The sequence below is a fragment of the Scophthalmus maximus genome, chromosome 5 (genome assembly GCF_022379125.1).
Source record: "Scophthalmus maximus strain ysfricsl-2021 chromosome 5, ASM2237912v1, whole genome shotgun sequence".
Lineage (NCBI taxonomy): Eukaryota > Metazoa > Chordata > Actinopteri > Pleuronectiformes > Scophthalmidae > Scophthalmus > Scophthalmus maximus.
This window is the reverse complement of record NC_061519.1, coordinates 3,717,712-3,740,707: the sequence shown is the minus strand read 5'-3', so window position 1 is coordinate 3,740,707 and position 22,996 is coordinate 3,717,712. Positions and strand designations below refer to the sequence as shown.

The 22,996-nt window shown below is 43.5% G+C and overlaps 1 protein-coding gene across 2 annotated transcripts in view; it reads right to left on the bottom strand.

Annotated features, from left to right (window-relative positions):
• Window positions 1-22,996, bottom strand: part of khdrbs3 (KH domain containing, RNA binding, signal transduction associated 3) — a 104,418-nt gene that overhangs the window by 15,037 nt on the left and 66,385 nt on the right. For both annotated transcript variants that reach the window (XR_007030806.1, XM_035635412.2), the window contains 2 exons: window positions 18,306-18,486; window positions 4,927-5,009 (listed from right to left, as the gene is read on the bottom strand). Coding sequence is in view for 1 of the 2 variants with exons in the window: in XM_035635412.2 (XP_035491305.2) it covers window positions 4,927-5,009; window positions 18,306-18,486 (264 nt within the window). In the remaining variant the exon portion in view is untranslated. The remainder of the gene's footprint in view (window positions 1-4,926; window positions 5,010-18,305; window positions 18,487-22,996) is intronic.

Below are 22,996 nucleotides of genomic sequence, written 5' to 3'. Positions count from 1 at the left end.
GAAGATTTAAATGTCGTGAAATGTCTTCAGGGTGTCTAAAAAAACCTGCTTTTCAGTTTAAGTCGTATGTCTTATGGTTTTGAGTGCCTTATTTGCCTTTCAAATTGAATTATGTCTAAATGACTATTCTTGCTGCTCCGTGTGACAGAATGTGTACAGTGTAGTTACACAGGTTGTCTTGTCTCATTTGTCAGAAGGTACTGGTTCTTTTTTTTGCCTTTGTGGACAATAATGTGCGTGGCAGTTTAACACAGCAGAGAACATTAATATTTTATCATTGTCACTGTTGGGCTGTGACACGGGTGTGAAATAAGTGAGTACAGCACAATATCACAGCCACTATGTGCAGCGTTTTACATACTAATCGCAATTTTAAAAAACATTAAGCAGCTAAACCTGAGACAATTAGTGAAGTATATGTGTCCTACAATTTTAAAATTTAACCAATAGTAGCTTTAATTTAGGGGTGCATTCCCTGAGTGCTATAAGTTAACCCCATACTCAAGCAACATTATTGACCTATACTGCAAAAATTGTGCCATTTAAAAGTCTAATTTAGCAAAATACCTACACTGTTGTCCCATAAATGAGTCCAATGTCCCAAAACAAATTCAGAAGCAAATTATTTAGTAGTAATAGACAGTATTAGCGATGCTAATATTATCTTAGCACAAAGAAAATAGAATCATTGGAGGCTAATAATTAAATTGGCCCTTTGGATGAGCGGCTCAACTTTGTTTGTAATTGTAGGTTGTTTTTGCACTAATATTTGATCTTTTGTCTGGTGACTGAGGAGGCAAATCATTTCTGGTTTTGTAAGGTAAAGAGGAAAAAAAACCAAGATAAACGGTTGATGTAAAATGTTATCTTTGGTCGTGCGATTATGTTCATCTCATTGACTTACTCACTTGATTTTTTTTGGACTTACAAGGCCAAATCATGAACACCAATTACAATTAAATTCACTGTAACTTTGGAAATACATTTCAAGTTAATTAAGGTATCAGTAAACCCACTGTCGCGGCGTCACAATCTTTTCAAGAGCAGCAGCCCCGGAAAACAACCCTCTCTCTTTCCCGCCATGTTCGCATATGGCGAGCCCTGTTTCCAGCATAAGCCATCGGCGTAATGCCATGACAGAGAGACTATAAATTGTTCTGCTTGTTATCCTACGGCAACTGAAATCCTGCCACGCAGTCAGAGCTCAGATTGGTGAGTGGGAGCTCCTTAGGCTGCGAGAAACATTGTTAGGAGAATTCTTGTCCGCACGCACACACATACACACACAATATCTATCCTCGAGGCCCTGCAGCAGCTGGGACCTGCTATGAATTTCCTCAGGCTTGGGTTGGAAATAATGCATCTCTGTCCATCACCAAGGTAAATAGGATTTTGACTGTGAAAGCTGAAGCTATGGAGTCACAGTCTAATGTTGCTGTATTAAAGGATGGAGTTTATTATTCTAATCTAATACACTTGTTAAGTTCAGTGAATATCTCCTCTAGCTGTGTGCTGGAAAAAAAAACAGGAGAAAGGGGGCGACAGGCGGTAAAACTGGCACATGCCAACAGTTGGTGCTGATTTAAGGCGCAGTCCGCGCTTCTGTCGCCGCCAGACCATGTGGCGGTTTTAAACGGGATTGATGCGGACTGCAGAGGTAAAGGATCGACCTTAAGGTCAGCGCATGGAAAGAACTGTGGTCTACTGCCGGCGGCGTTACAGCGAAGCATACACCACAACATAATCACACTGTCGAGAAGAAGAAATGGCAGAGGAGCAGTCAACGTGGAGAAGGTCAGAAGAAGAGAGAAGTGCTATGATCACACGAGGGCGAAAAGGCCATGTTGCTGTTAGCGAGGCTCTCCAAAGATGGAGACGATACGCTACGAGAATGTCAGGCGCACAGACAGGGGCCCAGTATATTCTCCAGTCAAGGGACTGATGGGGCCTGTGAAAACTTTAAAAACTCCGTGGATGTTTTTGATGGTCCACTGGCCCTCCGATGCAGCGGGCCCACAGTGATTTTGCCGGTCTGACTGTGATGGAGAGACCTCAGAGTTAAAAAAGGCATCAAGATGGATGCGGAGGCTTCTCTGTTCTTGCTTGACAGGTGGGAAACATTAGTTTTGACATGTTTGTCCTGCCAATAGATGTCTGACAATATACAGTATAACCTGTGTTCATGCACAAATGGTCAAAATTGGATCATTCACCAGTAGGGCTGAAACAGTTAATCGAGTAATCGATTACTCAATTAATCGCCAACTATTTTGATAATCGATTAATCGGTTCAAGTAGTTTTTATGAAAAAAAAAAGTCAAAAATTCTCTAAATATGTTCTGGTGTCCTTGCTTCTCTATGAAAGTTAAAACTAAATATCTTGTGTGTGTGGAAGAAAAAAACCTAATTGGGAAACACCATTTAAGAACATTTTATGGACCAAACAACTAATGGATTAATCGAGAAAATAATCGACAGATTAATCGATTATGAAAAAATTATTGTTAGTTGCAGCCCTAGTCACCAGCTAGTCGAATCACTGAAGTGCTATGTTGAGGTTGTATTGTTGTGCACATGCACAATGTCAGCCTGCACTCACAGTAACTTTCAAACCAAATCCAGGGACATGGAACATATATATATGAGAAGGAGAAGAAGAAAGTGAATCAGCTGTCTCTGGAGGCGCAGACTTAACAGCCTGGTCCCCATTAGTTGCTGCGTCTCCCGCCAGATAACAGACACGAAAATCTCCCCAAGTCGACCCAGCCTCCAGCCCCCTATACGTGATGGACTCCATTGTTCTCCTGTCCCGCCCCCCCATTATTCACGTGGCTGCTTTTAAAACAAATCGCTGCAGATTCCTGCATCCGCCTGGCGAGCATCTCTGCACCGCTCCACGATACATACATCAGCGTGTTGGGAGAAGAAGAATGTGTGTATGTGTGGCTCTGTGAGCCCCCGACCCCAAAAGTAAAAAAAGACAGGGGAGCGATAACACAAAAGATGGATGGAAGCCTGGGTAGCCCGCATTCTGACACCTCCACAAAATAAAACATTCACCAATCCTACTCACAAGAGCCAAGACACACAATGTCTTATTTTTTCTGTGTCCCCTTCTTTCCTGCTGTTGCCAATGCAATCCAAATTTTTTGACGCCCCAAATGTAGCGTCAATCATTTCTCCTTTGAGGTGGGACACGCGCGGGCATACGTAAACGCGGGCACATTATTTGCCGATTAAATACGGTGACACGCCGACAAACAAGACAAAAGCCTTTGACCTTGTGTGGCTCCGAGAGTGGGGACGGCTCCCTGGATATGAGGAAATCAATATTCTGCATTAAGGCGTGCAGGACCCTCTGTTAAATGGAGCAGCATACCACTACCACAGTCTGTTTCAGCATTGAGGAAACACATTGAGGACAATGCACATTTGGCCATGTCGCTTTTAAGGGTGAATAAAACAAAGATAATGCATTTAATGTGATGAGCGCTGATTAATTCCTTGGGGGGGAAACTGATTATTTTACGGAGTCCGCAGAGTTTGGTTTGATTCAAGGTCTTACGATTGGCTTCTTCAATAACTGTTAGACTGACCATTACATATCCTGCTATGTTTCCAGTCTTTTCGAATCTTCTTCGCTCGTCTGAGTGTATTTTGTCCTTAACTGAAGTTCTGCCTCCACGAGTTAATCTTAAAGGACAACTCAAAGGTCAGTCAAAACACTTCATTTCACCCTCTGCAGAATACTTAACTAACAGGAAGAGATTTTGGCGGTTTCAAACGGGGCAGAAAATGAGCATAAATGACTCCTAACAGCTCATGCGCCATAATCCAGCTGTTCTCACCCCTAAAGCACCTCGACGTTACCTCGTCTCACCCTTTACATTTACTCGAACAGCCAGCCAATGGCAAAAACTCACTGCTCTCAGGTGCTGTGCATTTATTTATTTTCGATTCGGAGGGGAATAAGCGAAATTCCATGCTTATCCAATTGAGTTTTTACTCTTTGCACTCACGAAAACTGTCTGTTGTACCATCGGTGTCATGTTTTTGGCCTTCATGAACTCTTAGGGGCTTGATAGCATTAGCTAAAGCTAATTCGACAGTCGGGCAATAAATACAACCTCAGTACAGGTTGTTGTTTCTACTGTATGGTCACTGCAGAAGATGTAACATTGGATTGTACAGAGGGGTGTTTGTTATTCAGGCTTCATCTTCACGGATATAAATGGGGTTAAGAGAAGTTCCAATTCTTTCATAGCAGGTACTGTGAATTTATATTTTCTCTGTGATTTCTTTGAAGTTTTATATTATATTATACAGCTACAGTATGGTGGAAACATGGTTTATGTTAGTGAGAGGTTTGTGGTTATTGTGGTTTTGAGAAGCCAACATTAGATAAGCCATGTTTTTTTTTGTTCTTTTCTTTTTCATTAATAAATTGAATGCTTCTTTAAAAAGAAGACTATATTTACACATCCACCACGCACCAATGTAAAGTTGTGTCCAACTGTGTCATACACATATAATAGTCCAATAGTCACTCTCTTTTAGCTCTGTTTTGGTCTCTACCAAACCCTGAAGGACACATCTGGCTCGTAATTTGCTAAACGTCCCACTGTGTTCGACAGCTTGCGGTGCTTGAGGTGGGTGAGTGAACCAAAACAGTAAAATAGCGGCGGTAAAACCAAAGCGAGGAGCTGCAACAGCCTAAGACACACCCTGAAGCTGAGCGGCGCTGCAGAGTCAGGTTCTAATTTAATCTGTGATCGTTACCCTTACGCAGTCACTTGATCCATTATCAATATGAAAACTTTTCATAAGTGCAGCTTTGATTTTTAGTCAGCACGATTCAATGCCAGTGTCTTGCCAATCCACTATTTACATAATCCATTCGATTAAGTCATAGTGAGCAGAACTTACTTTTGTCCTTGATTACTGTAGTTGTTGTCGTACGATTCGTATCCCTGGTCATCGTATGCTGTTCCGTAGCCATCGTCGTATTCCTGGAGGAGCAGAGACAAAATACAAACAAGTTAGATGGGGTACAACTGCCGGGAAACCAATTTGACATCTCAGAGATGTTGATATGACGACATGCGCAGCATCCATCACCTAGGAGACAAACTGGACGTATGAATAAGAGCTGATTAGTGCTGTGGTTTTTGGTAATTCTATTGTGGATTGTTTTTACCATACCCATAAAATGTATATAAAAAACAGCATCCATTGCGATGAACTGAAGCCCTCGACTCAGCTCAGATGTAGGTCAAACAGTGTCGCGTGCTGCTGTCGGCATCGCAGGACCCCGTGCGGCAGCTTGACGGTGGAAGCTGCAGCCCTGCCCTTGTCTCCGTGTCAAATGACTGACAGTGGGATGTGAGGACTCTTGCTGTGGCTACGTTTCATCACCACCTCAAAGGATGAGCCTTTAACATCTGTTTGTGCCGCAGAAATCTAAACCCCCACCACACCCAAGCCCCCGCCAAGAAGAACATCAAAGGAAGCCAGTGCCGCACCCGTCCTAATTTGGGATAAATGGGACTTATGTTCCACAAAAGGCATCGACCCCTCGCGACACATCTCTCATAACGCCCCCCCCCCCACCAACACACACACACACACACACACACACACACACACACGTCCTGGTTAATTCCATCTGCCCCTGATTTGCATGCTTGAAATGAATGGCTGTAAGATTTAGCGGCAGAAGAAAGTGCTCATCACATCCATATTATTATTAAGGCCCTAAATCCTGATTAGAAAAAAACATGCATTTGGCAAATGACGGCGTTTGAATCGACTCTTTTATCTTTAATCCTCCAGTAGTGAAGTATGTGAAGGAAATACGCACGTACTGTTTGACTCAACGAAGAGACTCGGTTGAGACTCCCTTGTCTCTTGGTGATGTATTAGGTTTGGTGCAACAGTTGTGGTTTCTTACAGTGTGTGTGTGTGTGTGCGCGCGCTTGCGTGTGTGTTGAGGGGGGGTCGTCTGGCAGGTGCATTTATATGCTCAAAACTCTTAGGGTTAGGGTTAGGGCAGCAAACAGGACTACATGGTCCTATTGTGTGTGTGAGTGGGGCGTCCGTTGGTTTTCATGCAGCTCTGTTCTATTTGTCTAGTCGCAGCCTAAAGGGAATCAAAGTCCCCCTGGCTTTTGTAGTTCTGCAGCCACAAGAGCTTTTGCAAAGTCAACAATTCCCCATGCTAATGCAAGGACTAAGTTTAGTCAACCACTGTCCTCTTGGCAATATTAAACCCCTTGAACCCCCTTTAAAAAACAATAAGGGCAGCAGTTCTTAAAAAGCAGTGCAGGAAGGAATTTGGTTAAAATCACTTTTCAACAGGCATATATAATTGTGGACATGACCCTTTTCTGCTGGCAACAAAGACGAAAGAAAAAAGAAATACCCTTGCAGCTTTTGAACGGTTCTTGTCAAAGTAAATCCCAACCACGACGCAGACAACAAGGAAAGGAAAGGAACCTCAGATACAATAGATGAGGTAAATAAAGAATCTTGAACCTTTGGAACATTAACAGTTCTGTTCGCAGTCCCAGAAATGAAAAAAAGAATTAAAAGCGATGTTACTGCACAATTTTACATAATCAAACAACTGTAATTGTCCTAAGAACAAAAGTGTCCGAGGAACAGAAATGAAGTCATAGAAAGTAAGATCATTTGTGAATGTGCTTCCAAGACAATTTTATACAAATAACTGAAAGTCTTGTGTCAACCTCCCACACTAACAAGAAATCATTCTGTAGCCAACTGGGTATTTAATAGATGCTTGACAAAAGATAATGCCCCCCCCCCCTAATTTAGACCTGGCCCGACCGGGCCCCGCGTGTGAAGACCTCTATCGATCAGTACTGATACTGATAAGCAGCGATGATCGAACCCAAATGCCGTTTGTTTCTGAACATGGACATTAAATGATGTGAAGGTTCTGCTTGCTGGATATTTAGAATCATCCGTTTTATATCCGACCATGAATATGTATAAAATTATCATCAGACCAAAGCGACTGACGCTACTTTACTTTGTGGACTGAAGTCAACCGGCCCCATGTTCTCACTGTAAACAAAGTACGACTGCATTCTTGTAGTGGTTTTCCCAGATCTCAGATCAGTCTTAGCAGTAGATTATTATTTATGTTTATTTATATTTATATCACACACACACACACACACACTGAATATGGGAATCAGGTTACAATCTGCTTTCATACACGGAGTGTTAATACTCCAGCATTTGAAAGTGCTGGGGGGAAAAAAAGACATTGCCGTACACATATTAGCTCAAAGTCAAACTCAAGCCTTTGAAGCCGAAACCTCTGAAAACGCTTGAAGTTAAAAGGCACCGACTGAAGTTACTTAGTGCGTCGCTGGAAATGTCAGTGCCGCTGAAATTTGAAATAATGCCTCTGTACCTTGTAAGACACATGCCAATTATTTTGTCTCAAAGCTCTAACTCCTTCTACTTCAATCTATTTAAAAGGTGTCTCTATTATACAGTACCTATCGCAGGCTGGAATAAACAAGCATGGTTATGAATACGGAAGGACAGCAGTCTCAGCGGGACAACACGGGAAAGCGTGTAGCTGAGGTTGGGAAGGCGATAGTTTCTTTCAGCACCAAAACATCAAGTCAAGTGTCTGCACTGGTTACTACAAACTGACCACAGCCCTTTTCTACACATGAAATAAGGCCATAGCTCTGCATTGCTATAGAATATTTTTGACAAACCATAATAACTAAAGGGGAAGGGTCAATCTAATTTTACCCATCTGACAGAATTGACAAATATGAGTCTTTCACAGACATATGGGTATCTGCGTTTACTGTATGATAACCTATGTGAATACTTTTGCTTACTTTTTGAAAAAAAATTGCATTTTATGTTTACATTTTGCTTATATTTATTTGAATTTCTGCTTTCTTGTATTTATCATTATTCATAATGAGGTTTACGCTCAAACTGTTAAAATATCAATATCAAAATATATGTACATTATATGTTGTTATCTGAAATGTTTCACTCCCCAATATTGGTATCGGAACTGGCCCCACTAGGTAACCTCAGAAAAAAACAATAATAATACAAAACTAATTTGACCTTGACATGACCATATGTCATATATCCATCCATCCGTTATCAATGCCGCTTTATCAATTAAGGGTCACAGGGGAGCGGGAGCCAATCCCAGCTGACATTGGGTGAGAGGTGGAGTTCACCCAGTATATCAGACCCCAGACACGACTCCTGTGTGGAACTTGGGAAGGTCGGACATGACGCAAGAAAGAAAACAGTCAGTGAGGCAGTGACCACACTTCTTGGCTGCAGATGTACAAAATCTGGTGTGAGAAACATTCATCAGGCAATCAGAAAAAAAAAATCTGATTTCCTTTAGGGCTGAGTTTTTTTCAACGTTTAACGACGGAGCGGCAGTTGTCATGAAACGCTGTCGGAAAAGGCTGAGTTAATTACAAATAACTGGCTGCGAAGGCTGTTGTAGTCATGTAAATGACTGATGTCGTGAACTTGTATTAAAGGTTGTGTGTTTTTCTCCCCCCACAAACTTATTTAACATTAGTCGTACACATATTAATACACAGCTGGAGCCCGACGGAGATCATAAAGGAAATATCTCTCCAGCACCTTCAAATGATTACTTTGATTTGTTTCTAAATTGGCTTGATGCATTTCCATTTCCTTATGCGAGACAGGAATGGTAATTAAATAGCTATTTTTAAACACACAATATTGTGTTCCTGCGCTATGAAGTCAGCGGTGGAATGTTTCACCGCTCGTCTCAATTAAAATGTAATTTTCCTCATCATCAGTAACCTGCAGCCCCGGTCCTCAACTATCCATTATTCACGCTGTGTCATCGTTCGGTGATTTAAAGATAGGTTCTTTCAACAACATGAATAGACTACGTCTGATAAATAAACTCAGTCCGAGGTGAACATTATGAGAAGGACTGTAAGTCATGTTAAGAAAATATGGAGCCCTTTGTTCTTAGTGCTTAGCCACTTTACCTTGACATTATTTTTTTTCATTTTTCAAGGTAATTCATCAACTATTACTTTGATATTAAGAATAACTCTAGTAACATTCTCCATCATCACATATTGATTCTACATGTGACTACTCTGATCTTTAATTGTATGTGCCGTATAGGTACTAGTGTGATTATATGGTTTTCCCACAAATAGAAAAAGTAAAAAGAATAATAATCTAAAAATTGTATTGCACTTCTTGACGGACCGTTCATCCGAAGTGTTGCACAATTTGCCTCTCATCCACTAGTTCGCACACACAACCACCGGCCTAAGCGTCAGGAGCAGCTGGGGCTCAGTGTCGTGCTCGTGGACGGTTTGACGCGTGGAAAGAAGCCGGGTGCTCGAGCAGACTTTACTCGCTTTTTATTTTGCCAGCTCAGTCTGTGCAAGATGTCCAGAGGCTGTCCACATATTGTCAGGACTTAGTTTGCCAGTTGGTTCACAGAAAAAAATCTAACGTTTAGCATTACATGATTTTATGCGCTGACAACACGGCTTCGCTGGCTCATTTTCAAAAAAAGGCCTACTGGCCGCCCCTGAGGGCCGAAATTATGCCGCATTAAACGGCATTAAAAGTTGGACGAAATGGACAAAATAAAGATGTTGCAGCCATAAAGAAAGACCGGGGGGATGTTGAAATCAAAAGTCTTCGCCCACTTTGGTGCGTGAATTTCATGGCAATCTGCCAAGAAGATATAGAGGCGATTTTTCCAGGCAAATGTTGGACTGACAGTTGCAAATGTCAGTGTTGAAGAGGGTTCCTCCTCTGATGAACATGAACGTGTGAAAGTAATCGTATGGCAATAAATTCTGGCAAGAGGTGACGTATCATGCTCATATTCAGGTTCATACTTTTAATTTGTGCTACCACTTGAAAAGGTTTACATGCTCTAATGTTCAGAAAAGGCATCAGTGTTCTCATACTGCCCATTCCTGCAGCTCCTCTTTTCACCCTCTGTCTAAAACACCTGGATTTATTTTAGCCCACCTCCCTAAAACCGCAGTCTGCTCTGATTGGCTAGCTGGCCCAGTCTGTTGTGATTGGTCAACCGATTTCAAAATGTGTAGGAAATGTCACGCCACTTCACCAGACAAGTGGAGATTCTCAGATTGCAGGCGGGGTTACCCCAAAAGAGTCCAACTGCGATGTCAGAGTGGGAGAGAAATCTGAACCAGTGGTTCAGATCCAGGGTGTAGGGTTCAGCCAGCTCACAAAAAAAAGATAGGGTGGTCACCGTTTGACACAGTTTTGACAGTTTGTGGGCTGGCAGGCTCCAGAGACACGTGTATCTGCACAAACACTGAAAAATAAATTTTTCCATAATGTGTCACCTTTTGTGACACATTATGTCCACCTAAGGAAAGTTTGGATAGCTGGTAAAATGTTTTGATTCATCCTCTGGGGACTGTGAATATCCACAGCTGATTTCACGGGACTCATTTCATTATGTTTTCAACATTGCCTGTCAAATGTCAGAACGAGTGAATGCGAAAATGTTAGATCTCTTGAATCCCGGCCTCTGAAGAAGTATAGTGTCAGGTCTATGTAGCCAAAGGAAAACAGTAGCCACATCGTAGGAAAAAAAGACGGCTGCGCGCCTGACACACTAAAGGGAACAAAAGGTGACCGTCAGCACAACCACCAGAGCATCTGAAGACTAAGAGATTTGTCAGATCAATCAGGTCAAAGTGAGAGGCAGAGAGTGTTTTGCATTATTATTAGGTACAACTAGCTTAAACTACTGCAGTCTTACACAACATAGTCCTGTAATAAATCCTCTCTTTATGATCAGTTTGTGTTTTACAGTTGATTTTAGTTCATGGTAATTTTGTAGACTGTTGTTGAATTGTGTTGTGTAATGAGGAAAGGTGTCTGTTCTTCTACTCTACGAGTATAGGCTAAATAACAGAAATACCTCTCGTTATAACGAGAGTAAGACAGTAAGACAGCAGCACAAAAAACATTCCCGCCAACATTATCAAATTGTTGAATCAATACCTCTCTGAGACAATATCAATACAGACTGAACATTATAACCTATATGGAGAAGGATTTATTGCAGGACTGTTGTATTTCCACATTAGCTTTCACTAGCTGTACCTATTAAACAGTGGTCAAAAGCTAATGTACAGAAAATATTTGGACGGACAAAATACAGTTAAAGTTGCATTCATCACAGTTTTCATGTTCTGTAATGAAATATCTGGACGTAAAGGGGCATTAAGCGATTCTTGTTGTGATTTTACTGCTCTGGCCGGGCCGGAACCTGTGACCTAGGGTATGGGAGTCCGACGCACTAACCACTAGACCAAGTTGCACCATGTCCGGCCAGCATGTTTTTTAAGGTGTCGACGAGTGATGTCAGTAAACTGCATTCGCATTGCTGTCTGGTGCAGTCCGCACCATTTTTTTTTTGGTTTTCCATATACAGAGCCAGGGCTGAGCAAAAAACCCAGATCTTTTTCAGGTCACACACAGACAGCTAACAGTCCGTGAGGAAATATTCACTATTTTTTACAAAACGCGTATTGCTTGAGAATCGCTTATGCCCCTTTAAGTGTGTGTGCAACAGACCGACATCCACATTGTTATAGGCCACTAGCAAGGTGAAAACAGAACATGAATATATCATCCAAGACTTCTGTTTTGTTACTATAACTATGACTTTGTCCTGATTCCTTTTTAGTGCAGGCCACGTGCCATGAACGCGAACCGAATCCTTCTCTCACCTTCGCTTTGGAAGAAAAACTGGTCTTGTATTAAGGACCACATTAAACTTTAACAATGGCACATTACTGCCATTTATTAGAGCAGCGGCTCTGTAATTGAGTAACAAGCCATCTGAGAGGAGAAACACATGCTTGGGTTTATAAATCATGTTGGCACATTTAAAATGATTTCTGCGGTGCCACATGTGACGCGCGAGTGAGGCCATTATATCATATCTCGTCTGTTCGTATTGATATATCGCTTCCTCAGAATATCTCGGCGAGCACAATCGCGCGGCACCAGTGCAACAGTGCTGCGTTTCCAACCCCAAACAGGATTAGTGTGACAGTGAGAGGTCGAGGGAGGGGAGCGAAGACAGGGGAAGAAGAGAGAGATCAGCCCCCTAAGTGAGTCTTTCATTTGTATGCCAGTGGATGGCTGAGAGGCGTGTTGTTAAAAGATAAGGACCGGCCTCTGAGGCCACCGAAGAGTAACAGAGGGCCTGGCACTGCATGTTACAACAGCAGTATCACAGCCGCCCCACTCTGCTCTACAATACCACTGTAACAGATAGGATGGCACTGACGCCCAGAGCGGGATATGAGGCACTGGATCTGTTCCCTGCACACTGCACTCAATCCAAATCAGTTCTACTACACACTGCACTCACACTTATGAAAATTTGTGGGGAACTGCGCATGCTACGTGGCCTCTGCGAAAAGCCAAAATGTGTCACAAATGCGAACAACAGAGCAAGAAAATCAGGATAATAAAAAAGGGGCGGGGGGGGGGGGGGAATCCTTGTTCATCCCAGACGACTAATTTATGATACCATCTGCTCAAAGAAAAATGTCGAGCCTCCATACGGCTGTGCCAAACACTGCTATTAACTTCTTAACGATAAAAGCAAAATGACACCCCGTGATTTTGCTCTGAGGAGAAACAAATAATCCGGTACTCGTAGCCCTCGATCATCTGTCTTGGGCTTAAATTTCTCAAAGTATCCATGTGTCACTTATTCAGCTTTTCCTGCCAGCATATTTCAGACGGCCGAACAGGCTGGAATTTGCTGAGGCTTTTTTTTTTCCGCCACGGGGATGGAAATACTACTCACGCTATCAGATTGAGGATGCCAAAGAGTTGGCCCCATGCATCAAGTTGAAGTATCACTACCCCGTGTTACGCTTGACAAATGTCTTTGCTTTCCCCTATGTTATTTCACCACCTTTGGTTTTGATCTTCGGAGCTTTGGTTCTAGATAAGCTCTATTTCTGTCTGCCAAGTACCATCTGAGCAATTTGTGTCATTTATGAATTAGCCCCACAGAAACACATCTGCAATGGAAAAAATGAAATTCAATATCACTTTGTCTGATGCAGCTTACCAATCCGACAAGGCAAGCAACTTGACCACCCGGAGATAACTTGGGATTGGGATTCAAACCATGACTGCAGAGAGGGTTTGAAAAAAAGACATTTGCTTTTTTTGTACTAAACAAAGTACAATGTGCAGCTTTATGCTCAGGAACAAACTTATTGGGGGAAAAGGGTCAAGGTGAGGCGGGCTGCGCGGTGCTGTAGTGGTAAGCGCTGTTGCCTCACAACAAGAAGGTTCTGTGTTCGCAGCCCGGTTCAAACCAACCAGGGCCTCCCGTGTGGGGTTGACATGTTCTCCCTGCGTCTGCATGGGTTCTCTCCGGGTTCTCCGGCTTCCTCCCACAGTCCAAAAGACATGCGGAAGAGATTGAATGTGAGAGTGAATGGTTGTTCGCCTCAGTATGTTGGCCCTGTGATAGCCTGGCGACCTGTCCAGGGTGAACCTCTCGGCCAATGTCAGATGGGATTGGCTCCAGTCCCCCCCGCCACCCTTAAATCGTCAGTAAACGATTCTAAAGCGATACACGTTTTGTAAAAATCGGCAAATATTTCCTCGGCCCAGGCTCTCTACATTGAAAAACTAAAAACTGCGAGTGCAGTCTGTATCGCAGTTTGTAAACATCACTCGTCGACACCTTTAGACACGTGCTAGCGGGTGGCGCTGCAACTCTGCGGTTTTGGCCTAGATGGTTGCGCGTCAGTCTCACATACCTGAGATCGCGGGTTCACGGCCAGGTTGTGCAGTAAAATCACAACAAAATCGCTTACTGCCCATTTAATGGATACAACGGGATAGACAATGGATGGGTCAAAGAGAGGTTCATCCTGTGGGCGCCATGAATGTCTGAACTAAGATCTGCTAATGGCACAAAAGGAACACGGAAAATCACCAACGCCTTAGGTTTGGTCATGTGGACTGGACACCATGAATATCTGTGCCAAATTTCATGCCGATTCGGCCAATGACCATTGAGATATTTCATTATGGACCAAAGTTGTGGACCAACTCTAGCCACTCTGCAAGGATGCGTAGCTAATAAATATAACCTGCACGACAATTTTTTTTATAATTAAAGCTGTGTTTACTGAAATGAGAGATGTTTAGTGAAATTATAGATGATTCACATTACTGAGAGGCGAACAAAAAAATAATTGCATTTTCTCTGCAATTATTACAAATCACAGGTTTTGTCCCGTGCGAACAGGTTTCAATCGTATCTTCATGACTGGTCTTGTCTGGCACACCAGTTGGATGCAGCTCCTTTATGACCGCATCTGAAATATTTTCCCACCCATTACACCCAATTTAGATTCAAACGACTACACGGACGGTGCCACGGAGAACACAATTCAATTAAAAACGCTTGGCTGTCGACAGGGCTGGACATGCGGAGAAGTGCCTGAGGGCGGATGATTATTTTTTTTTTATTGCTGCAACAGTGAGCATGGACCCACAGTGCTCACAACGGATTAATGTATCTGGAGGATTTTACATAAATAATGCCACCCCGCGTGTATTGAACATGTCTCGGTCTTCACACCCAACGGAGTTATGATTCCGTGTAAACACAAACAGGCACAGTCACGTGAGCATATAGCTCTAGATTTAGTAAGAGAGTGAAGTTCTACCTCTTTGATTTGCCTCTGTACTTTCCATATTGGCAGTGCACTAAAAGAGGACGTGTCACCTAATTTCCGAAATGGAGAAATTGCATCACTGCTAATTCTTCTCCAATGGGATTAGCAGCAGGTAAGACACAGATCTCAATATGCGCCTAATGAACTACGTGAAATAAGATTTGGCTGCGATCATAATAACCACTCAAGACTGATGGGGCTGCCAAGAACGGATCATGGGGTAATCACGTTTCTCTGATTTTGTTTGGTAACAATTGGATTCAGAGTAATTTGATAGTGATACTTCTATTACAAACAGAAGCTTTAAAAAGGGATGGATTACGTAACCCCCCCCCCCCCCCCCCCCCCCCCCCCCGCCCTCCCCCCAAACAGACAAAGATACTGTACACCCCTCTGTTGCTATGACAAATTGTTCAAGATATAACTCCTGGTGTCTTCTTTTGTCTGAGCAAGAGGGAAGAAGCAAATGCCTGCGGCTGAACAAATGTTTTGGCCCGTGGCGATGCTGCGCAGCCAAAAGAGAACGGCGGGAACACGCACGAGCGAAAGCTAAGCAGTGATAAATGAAGGCAACAAACGTGAACAAGAAACGTCTCTTTGTCATTTCATTGATGATTACAAGGCCCTATTTGTTAGCGGCCCGATGGAGAGCGCTCGTCCTGGGATGGTGATGTATTCCGATGATACCGAAGCAACTCATTCAGCCACTAATTTGCAGCGATGTGGTTCGATTTATCATCTGGCAGATGCCGGGGGTCTTTTTTATTTTTTTTTTTCTGCCCCACTCGGATTGCACAGGTGCAGGTGTCGGGGGAGGCAGTTTACAACTGTGACAATGATGGGAAACAGCTGGTCCAGGAGTCATTCCCCACGACCCCATCACATCTGAATTTGCGACCTCTGAATAAACCTGTCAGATGAGGTTAGGTATGGGCTGCTGGGGCAATTTTTCCAACATGGGCCACCTCCTCTCGCCTTCTATCTGCTAAATTTGCGATGTTGATGCCGGGGTCCCGGGGGGAACGTGCCTTGACGGTGCGGCGGGAGACTCTCTTGGCTGATGCACAAAGGCTCTGACTCTAAGCCTAATATATTCATCTCTGGCAGCTGTTGATATTACAGCCAGGGTTCCCATAAGGCCGTGAAGGTAAGCCACAAAACCACATCGGGGACAACATAGTCACACTTTATGCTAACACTCGGTGCATCCAGACAAACCACTCAGTCTGATGGGCTGTTCAGGTTCTGCGTGTGTGTTTGAATTCAGCGTATACAGGCTGGTATTTAAGCACTCACGCATACATTTTGCTGTCTGGGCATTTTTAAGGGCCAGTTCACTCATATTACAAAAACATCCTATTTTCTCTCGTGTAGACCGGGGTTTGCAGTCATGTATAGACAGTTTGGTTTTATGTCCAGGGGGTTTAAATTACTTGCAGCCTTGCTTTCAACATCACTACACAAAGGACACACCTTCCTTTTTCAAAGAATATACATTTTCTTCCCTTAATTCATCTCTGTTATTTGACTCCCAAAGCTACAAGCAGCTAAAAGGAATTTTGGTCAGACTTAACCCTAACCCTTAATACTTTCACATTTAACAATGTGAAACCAAATTTTATTGTGGGCGGCTGCAGCTCAGGAGTTAGAGAGGATCAGCCACTAACCCGGAAGGTTGATGGTTCAATCCCCGCCTCCTCCAGTCCGTGTGCCGAAGTGTCCTTGGGTAAGACACTTAACCGTAAACTGCCCCTGGCGGCTCCGACTAGAAAAGCTCCACCGTGTACAAATACAGTTCGTTTACCATTTCTTATGAACTACGGAATGTGGCTCATGTTGTCGATTTCATTAATGCACAATATATAATTTTCTGAAAACACAAAGTTTGGGGATGTGGTGACGCTGCGCGGGATCAGTGTGCGGTTGTTGTCTTCACCACTTTTCCTGGTTAGGATTATTTTTTGTTTTTAATGTTCAGACGGTTTTTAAAGAACCAATTCATCCGCAGAGTTTTCCTCACCAAAAAAAACCAAACTGGTCTGGTGATTAATTTGGTAAAAACACTGAATAAAACTATTTCAAGTAGAAAAATCTGTTTCTCCGCTGTTCAGCTGCCGCTAACATTCAATCAGTTTGCTACTTATCATTTAAAAAGTGTGTGATGCGTCCGTTACACTGGGGGTGGCATCACTTCTTATGGATCAGCTGGAGTGGCACTGGCGGCTCCATGGATACAAGCTACACCATCTCAGCTGCACCCAGGCTGGGTATGTTGAGACCCAAACTACAGTGAGGTATCTGTTGAAGTCTTTGGTGTTGAGCAAAGACAGACGAATGACATGATGCCACACACATGCGTGCATTTTTACAACCCGCCAGCTAATCAACGACATAAGGCGCCACCTCCAGAGGGTCGCACTCATTCTCCCTTTTTCAGTGGGCGCATACTTCACGATATCATCCACCACGCTCAGTATCGGCACAATCTCGCCACGTCTCGACCAGCGTTCAAGTAGAAGTTAAACTGTGTAAATTATCATAATCGTGTTTGTGATTATGAGCTTTACTTTAAATCGGGGAAGGACTCTCGAGAGCCAGCTCTCTTGTACAAGCGCACCCCGATTACAGACAATCATTTATTAAAACAATAAAAGCATCAAAGACACGACGAACGGGCCAAGGACATCAACAAAAGGAGCAGCAGCATCGATTCAAAGGAGACACATTCGCACTGCTCGGTGTCAGTCAAAAAGGGATTTAAATTGATTAAAAGGGATTAGCTTTGTGGATATAGGGATTAGCTAAATGAGCCAAATTCCTCAATTTATTCGCGCTCCCCGTACGTTTATTCCTTGAAACATAACTTTTAGGTTACAACAGTGTGGGCTACGTTATCGCAATCTGACGTAAAACGTCTCTACCACTCTGGACAAAGGGAACATTTTACTAGTCCAAATATCATTTTTATTAAAGCATACGTTTTAAAAAGTGGGGGTTTGTTTTATATTTCACGCGAGACAAGTGTCCATTAAGTTATAGATACAGATATTCTATTTGAATGGAAAGAGTACCCGCGAAACTACAGTCTTTGGCAGCATTGCATCATGGGTTATTTGTAACCTGATTATGCAGCGAGGCCAGGGACTGTCTAACAGTCTGTCCGTAGTGAGTTTTTTTTAGGGTTACTCAGTGTTTGGTCAGTCCGTTTTTACCTGCGGGAGTCTCGGACGGCTGCTGCAACTAACCACTTGTTCATGACTAGGGAAAACACGTTCTTAAGCATCGTCCATAGTCTTTACTGCAGATATGAACCAGGGAGAAAATCTTTCAAACAGGTCGTCACACACAATGAGCTCAAAGAGACCATCTGTAAAAAAAATTCCGACAGTCAGATTAAATGATTATGTGAGAGGAATCGTCCATCGACCCCTGACTTGAACAGATGTCTCAGAGGCGAATCGGCCTTGACCCCATTCATCGACGAGGTTTTTTCAGTGTACTCACATATTCTCCGTACGTGTCCTGGACTATGGGAGGAGCCGGTCGGTACCCGGCAGCTGGCGGGGCACCTCTGGCTCTCTGCACCCCCCTCCCTCTGGAGGACGGTGCCCGGCTGAGCGGGGCTCCTCTGGGTGCTGCTCCTCGGGGCACCACTGCATGCAGGGAAGGAACTCCTCCTCGAGTCCTGCCGCGAGACACAAACATCCACACCAGGTTTAAATGAAAGAGCAGAAAGTAACGCGCTTTTTTTTATACATATATCTTAATCTGTAGGGGGAATTTGACATATATGCATAGTATGGATGTATCAGACAATAGCTAAAACATTCTCCTCTTACCACACATGTTTAGATGATGAGGCATCAAAGGATTCTATTACAAGGATTCTATTATACAACATTAATATGGGATGTGGACTGCATTCCGAGTATTTATGATGAGGTGCGGCAAGTTATTATGTTTGCAGTCGAGCTGTCTCGTCTAGCTCCACTCCAGTCGATGTTTTCCCACATTGGCCAGAATGACCTGATGACGAATTTGATACATTCGGCGTCAGGTTATGTGTGTAGGTGGAGAGAGAGTGAGAGGAACGGTCGGCATGGAGGGCAAGTTCCTCCAGGAGAGGAAAAAAAAAGTGAGTCACATCCGTTACTCAAAACACGGCACTTCTTGTGGCTGAATTGCTTTCCTGTCTATTAAGGAAAATGTAGATGAAAAAAATAAATACTGATAAAAAATGGCGTTTCTGCCAGTTCAGTGACGAATGTTGCCTTGTACATTTGTGTGACTGTTTAAATGTTCTGTCTAATAATAAAATTGCTCTATATATATTGCGGCGCACGTCAAAGTCTCTACCTTTAACACCGCGGTACACAAGCGTGTCTCTCTGCAGAGAAACAGCCACTGTGAGATACCAATCTCTCCAGTCATCTAGATGAATTAACGCAGAAACCGGAGCCCAACCTGCTCCGTAATCGAAATGGAAGCCAGGGTCAAGCTCCTCTGTTGGAAATCAAAGACGGTCTGACCTTGTGGTCTGGTGAAATGTTGTCTTGGATCCCTACGCTGACGGAGCTTTCTTTTTAAAGCAGCTAACCGATCTGAGGTGGCAGCGGAAAAACCGCCAGGGTTGCTCTCCGGGTCATTCTCACATTCTGCGCCCCCCCCCCGCCCCCGTTTCAGCCGTGCTGCAGACTGCGGCGGCATGCAGCATCATAAATTTGGGGCAGAAGGACGGGAAAACAACAAACAACATGAATATTAAATTTTCTGTCTAACGAGGACAGCGGTAGATGTTTGACTTGATAGGAATTGGGCTGCCCTCAAGCGGAGACACACAAAAATACCAAAAAAAACAGTCGAGCACTGAAAGTTTATTCTCCTTTTAGGAGCCCGGCTTCTCTTCCAGCAGTTCCAGTCAAAGTCAAAGCGGAGAGCGATGTGTGACGGCTACAAAGTCTCCACTGAGCAGTTGGTGATGATCAAAATCAAGCACATGAGCGAAAATCCCGTGTGCGACTTCCTGTGCAGCAGCCCGTGGGACTTGCGTCTTATCGCGACTCAAATTAGGCATGGTAAATGCTAATTGCGGTGTAATTTAAAAACACGGGCAATTATACCCCCGACTCAGAGCGATGCAAACACCGCATCTCGGTTACCTTGTTTATCTCAAAATCGGATGAAAGAAGTGTGTTTTTCTTTCATAAATGCGGAGGAATTAACAATCAGCGCTTTGTGTCTTTTCTCTCTCTGTCTTGGCACCGGTGCACGCGAGTGTTAAAGTCGTCTAATGGCCACGAGTATTTTTATTTGTAGTCTTGTGGGGTCTCAGAGGAGGCCGGATATTAGCATTGGTTTCAAAGGGATAGAGGCCTCCGCTGGATGTCATTTGCATATAAAGGCTTTTATGCGAAACCGGTTTAGCTCCGCTAATGTTTATGGACACCAGTCACTGCGCCGCGGTGCACTGCAAGACATTATTTACTATCGGTGCCGTTTTTCCTAGGAATGGATTCCTGCTCCCTTAATGACCAGTCCAACCTATTTCAGCACACATGGACACTAGTCTCATCTTAAATACGGCGGCATAACACGGAACAAAATAGTCATTTCCAACAACAGCCTGAGCAGAAGACGCACAGGGTTTACACCAACTCATTTTCTTTCAGTAAATAAATGGCGCCTTCTTGTAGTGGATTCAAAGGATTCCGTTGTAATCCGGTTTTCCTACAACCCTATCAGATCGCTGTTAAGCTACAGAATATCCTACTGCTGCTGAGTCACATTGATTTGTGATGCACGTTAGTTGATGGCAAAAACCCAAACACTGTCACGTTGGCCTTTGTTGACAGTTACATCGTTGAAAATGTTCCTACATTCACAGCCGACTGTGGGTCAGCTATTAGATGAGCAGGGGCAGGCAACAAGCTGCACACCCATCAGCAACTCCTCAGCAAGCATGAAATCGGATCGCAGTGTGTGACGAAAAAGACCAATTACTGACAGGTATGTTCAAACAGTATGAGTCTCTTGAGCTGCACCTGTTGCAACTTTGAATAACAACTTCAAAAACTTAATCTGACTTCTTGAATCTGAATAATGGTATTAAGGACTTCATTTTCACCAGGAGCACTGCTGCTCACATTATAGAGTTTAAGTTAATGCCACTGGTCTCGTCTGCAAGAGAGAGCTACTGTTTTTAAGGCTTACGACCTGAAACAACATGACTAATCATGCGGAGGATGCAGGACGACGGGAACAATGAACAGACGCAAAAGAGTTGTACAGCCTGAGGGTGTTTATAGTTGAAATTTATTACCTGCCCAGTAGCCAGGTAATTTGACATCCCTAGTCTGCTTTGTGTACGCATACATTAAATCTGTTAACAAACCACCACAAAGGCAGAATGGACGCTACAGTGGTGCATTCTGACCATCTGAGTTTCATGTTGTTTTAATATAGAACTTGGCCCCACATATTTTTCAGTGTTCCGACTATTCTTGTAGTTTGATCACCTGGATATCGTTGTCGGCCTTCACCCCCAAACAATCACAATCCAGCATACCTGGGAATTTCTCTTGGGCCTACAATGGACTCGACAAGCTGCAGAATTCTGTATGGATTACGCGCTGTTGGGGAGACATCTACCCCCCGTTGTGGAGTTCCATGATCGGATGTTAAAAAATCATGTATATATCCCTGGGAAAGTTAATGTCAGGAAATGAGGAAGAAGGGGCGGCGTTCACAGGCGGATTAGACAACAATTGCAGAACAACCGCATCCCACTGCCTTCTACTGTTGTGCAGTCTCTTAGGAATAAAATGGAAAAGTTGCAAGCCAATGTTATACCCTGTATAACTTGGCTGTCTGATAGGGAGTTGGATTCTTGTATATAAACTGTAGATGGTGAACCAACGTTACAGTAAGAGAACGGCTCTGCACTCAATGTCCTGTTGCTCAGGCCCTTCTCCCGCCCGAGGGAAATCCCTGAACTATTTGTCACCACTGTTTAGATATATCCTAAAGCGAATGCCAAAGCTGCTGCTGATCCAAAAACCTATCAAACCAGACTATCCCAAATTTGTTCTGTTTTTATCGGTATGTATCTTGTCCAAGGAGTCGTATGAAAACTCTAGACTTGTGTGCCGTGTGTTGTGATAGGGCTAACAAATCCATCACTGAAAACCCAGCTTGGATCATCAGAACAGTCTTCCACCTTCCATTGACGTATAAGACCGTGTTACATCATAAGAAGGTGGTGAAGCAAAGGGTGGTTTGAAGTTTGGTCTGAAGGCAAATAACTTGCCCGTCAGGGTTGTTTTGAGTGCAGAGACCGGTCAGTGTTCTTGGACTCTTCAGTCAAAGGAAAGCTGCTTTTAATAGAGGTGTTGTTACTAATGTATTAAAACTGGAAAAGAAGAAAGAGCAAGACAAGATAGAGACAGAAGAAGTAATAACCCAAAAGCTGCATGGAATGGCATGGAAAAAAAAACAAACATTACTGGGTGTTATGGGAGGGGAAATAAGGAAGTCAGTCATGGTTATAGTAGCTCTATTTGATACACATAATTTAAAAGAGCAGTTGCTGAGGAGCAGGACTAAGTCGTATTTGATGGTGACACTGTTGTGAAGATGTTTAAGTGCATTCAAAGCAGAAGAGTCTGCGCCCCTGATACAAATTTGTGGAACTCGAACTACAGAAGATACCTGTAATCTGGAAACACACTATTGTCGCCCCGTGTCAAATCCGAAGACCCTAAATGATTTTAGATCTGTCACACTGACATCTTTAATCATGAACGTCTTTGAGGCGGGTGATGAAGGAGGGTATTCAGAAGCAGGTGCACGGTTCTTTCGATCCCCTGCAGCTTGCTTATAGAGTGGGCGGAGGGGAAGACGATGCCACCCTGACACTGTTGAACGGCCTGTCACCTTGAGAGCCCCATGACTCATGCCAGACTCCTTTTTGTAGATTTTTTTTTTTTCTTCCGCTTTTAACACTTTGAGCCACGTTTGCTCCCAGACGAACTTCTGTCTGAATTCAGTCTTGATGTTACTATCGTTGGCTGGATTTTAGATTTCATGATGGACAGATCAGAGTGCGGGAGAGTTAATCTCTCAGACAACCACCATTCACCACAAGGATGTGTTTTTTTCGATAATGACTTTGTGGAATGGTGCAAGGGGTCTTTCCT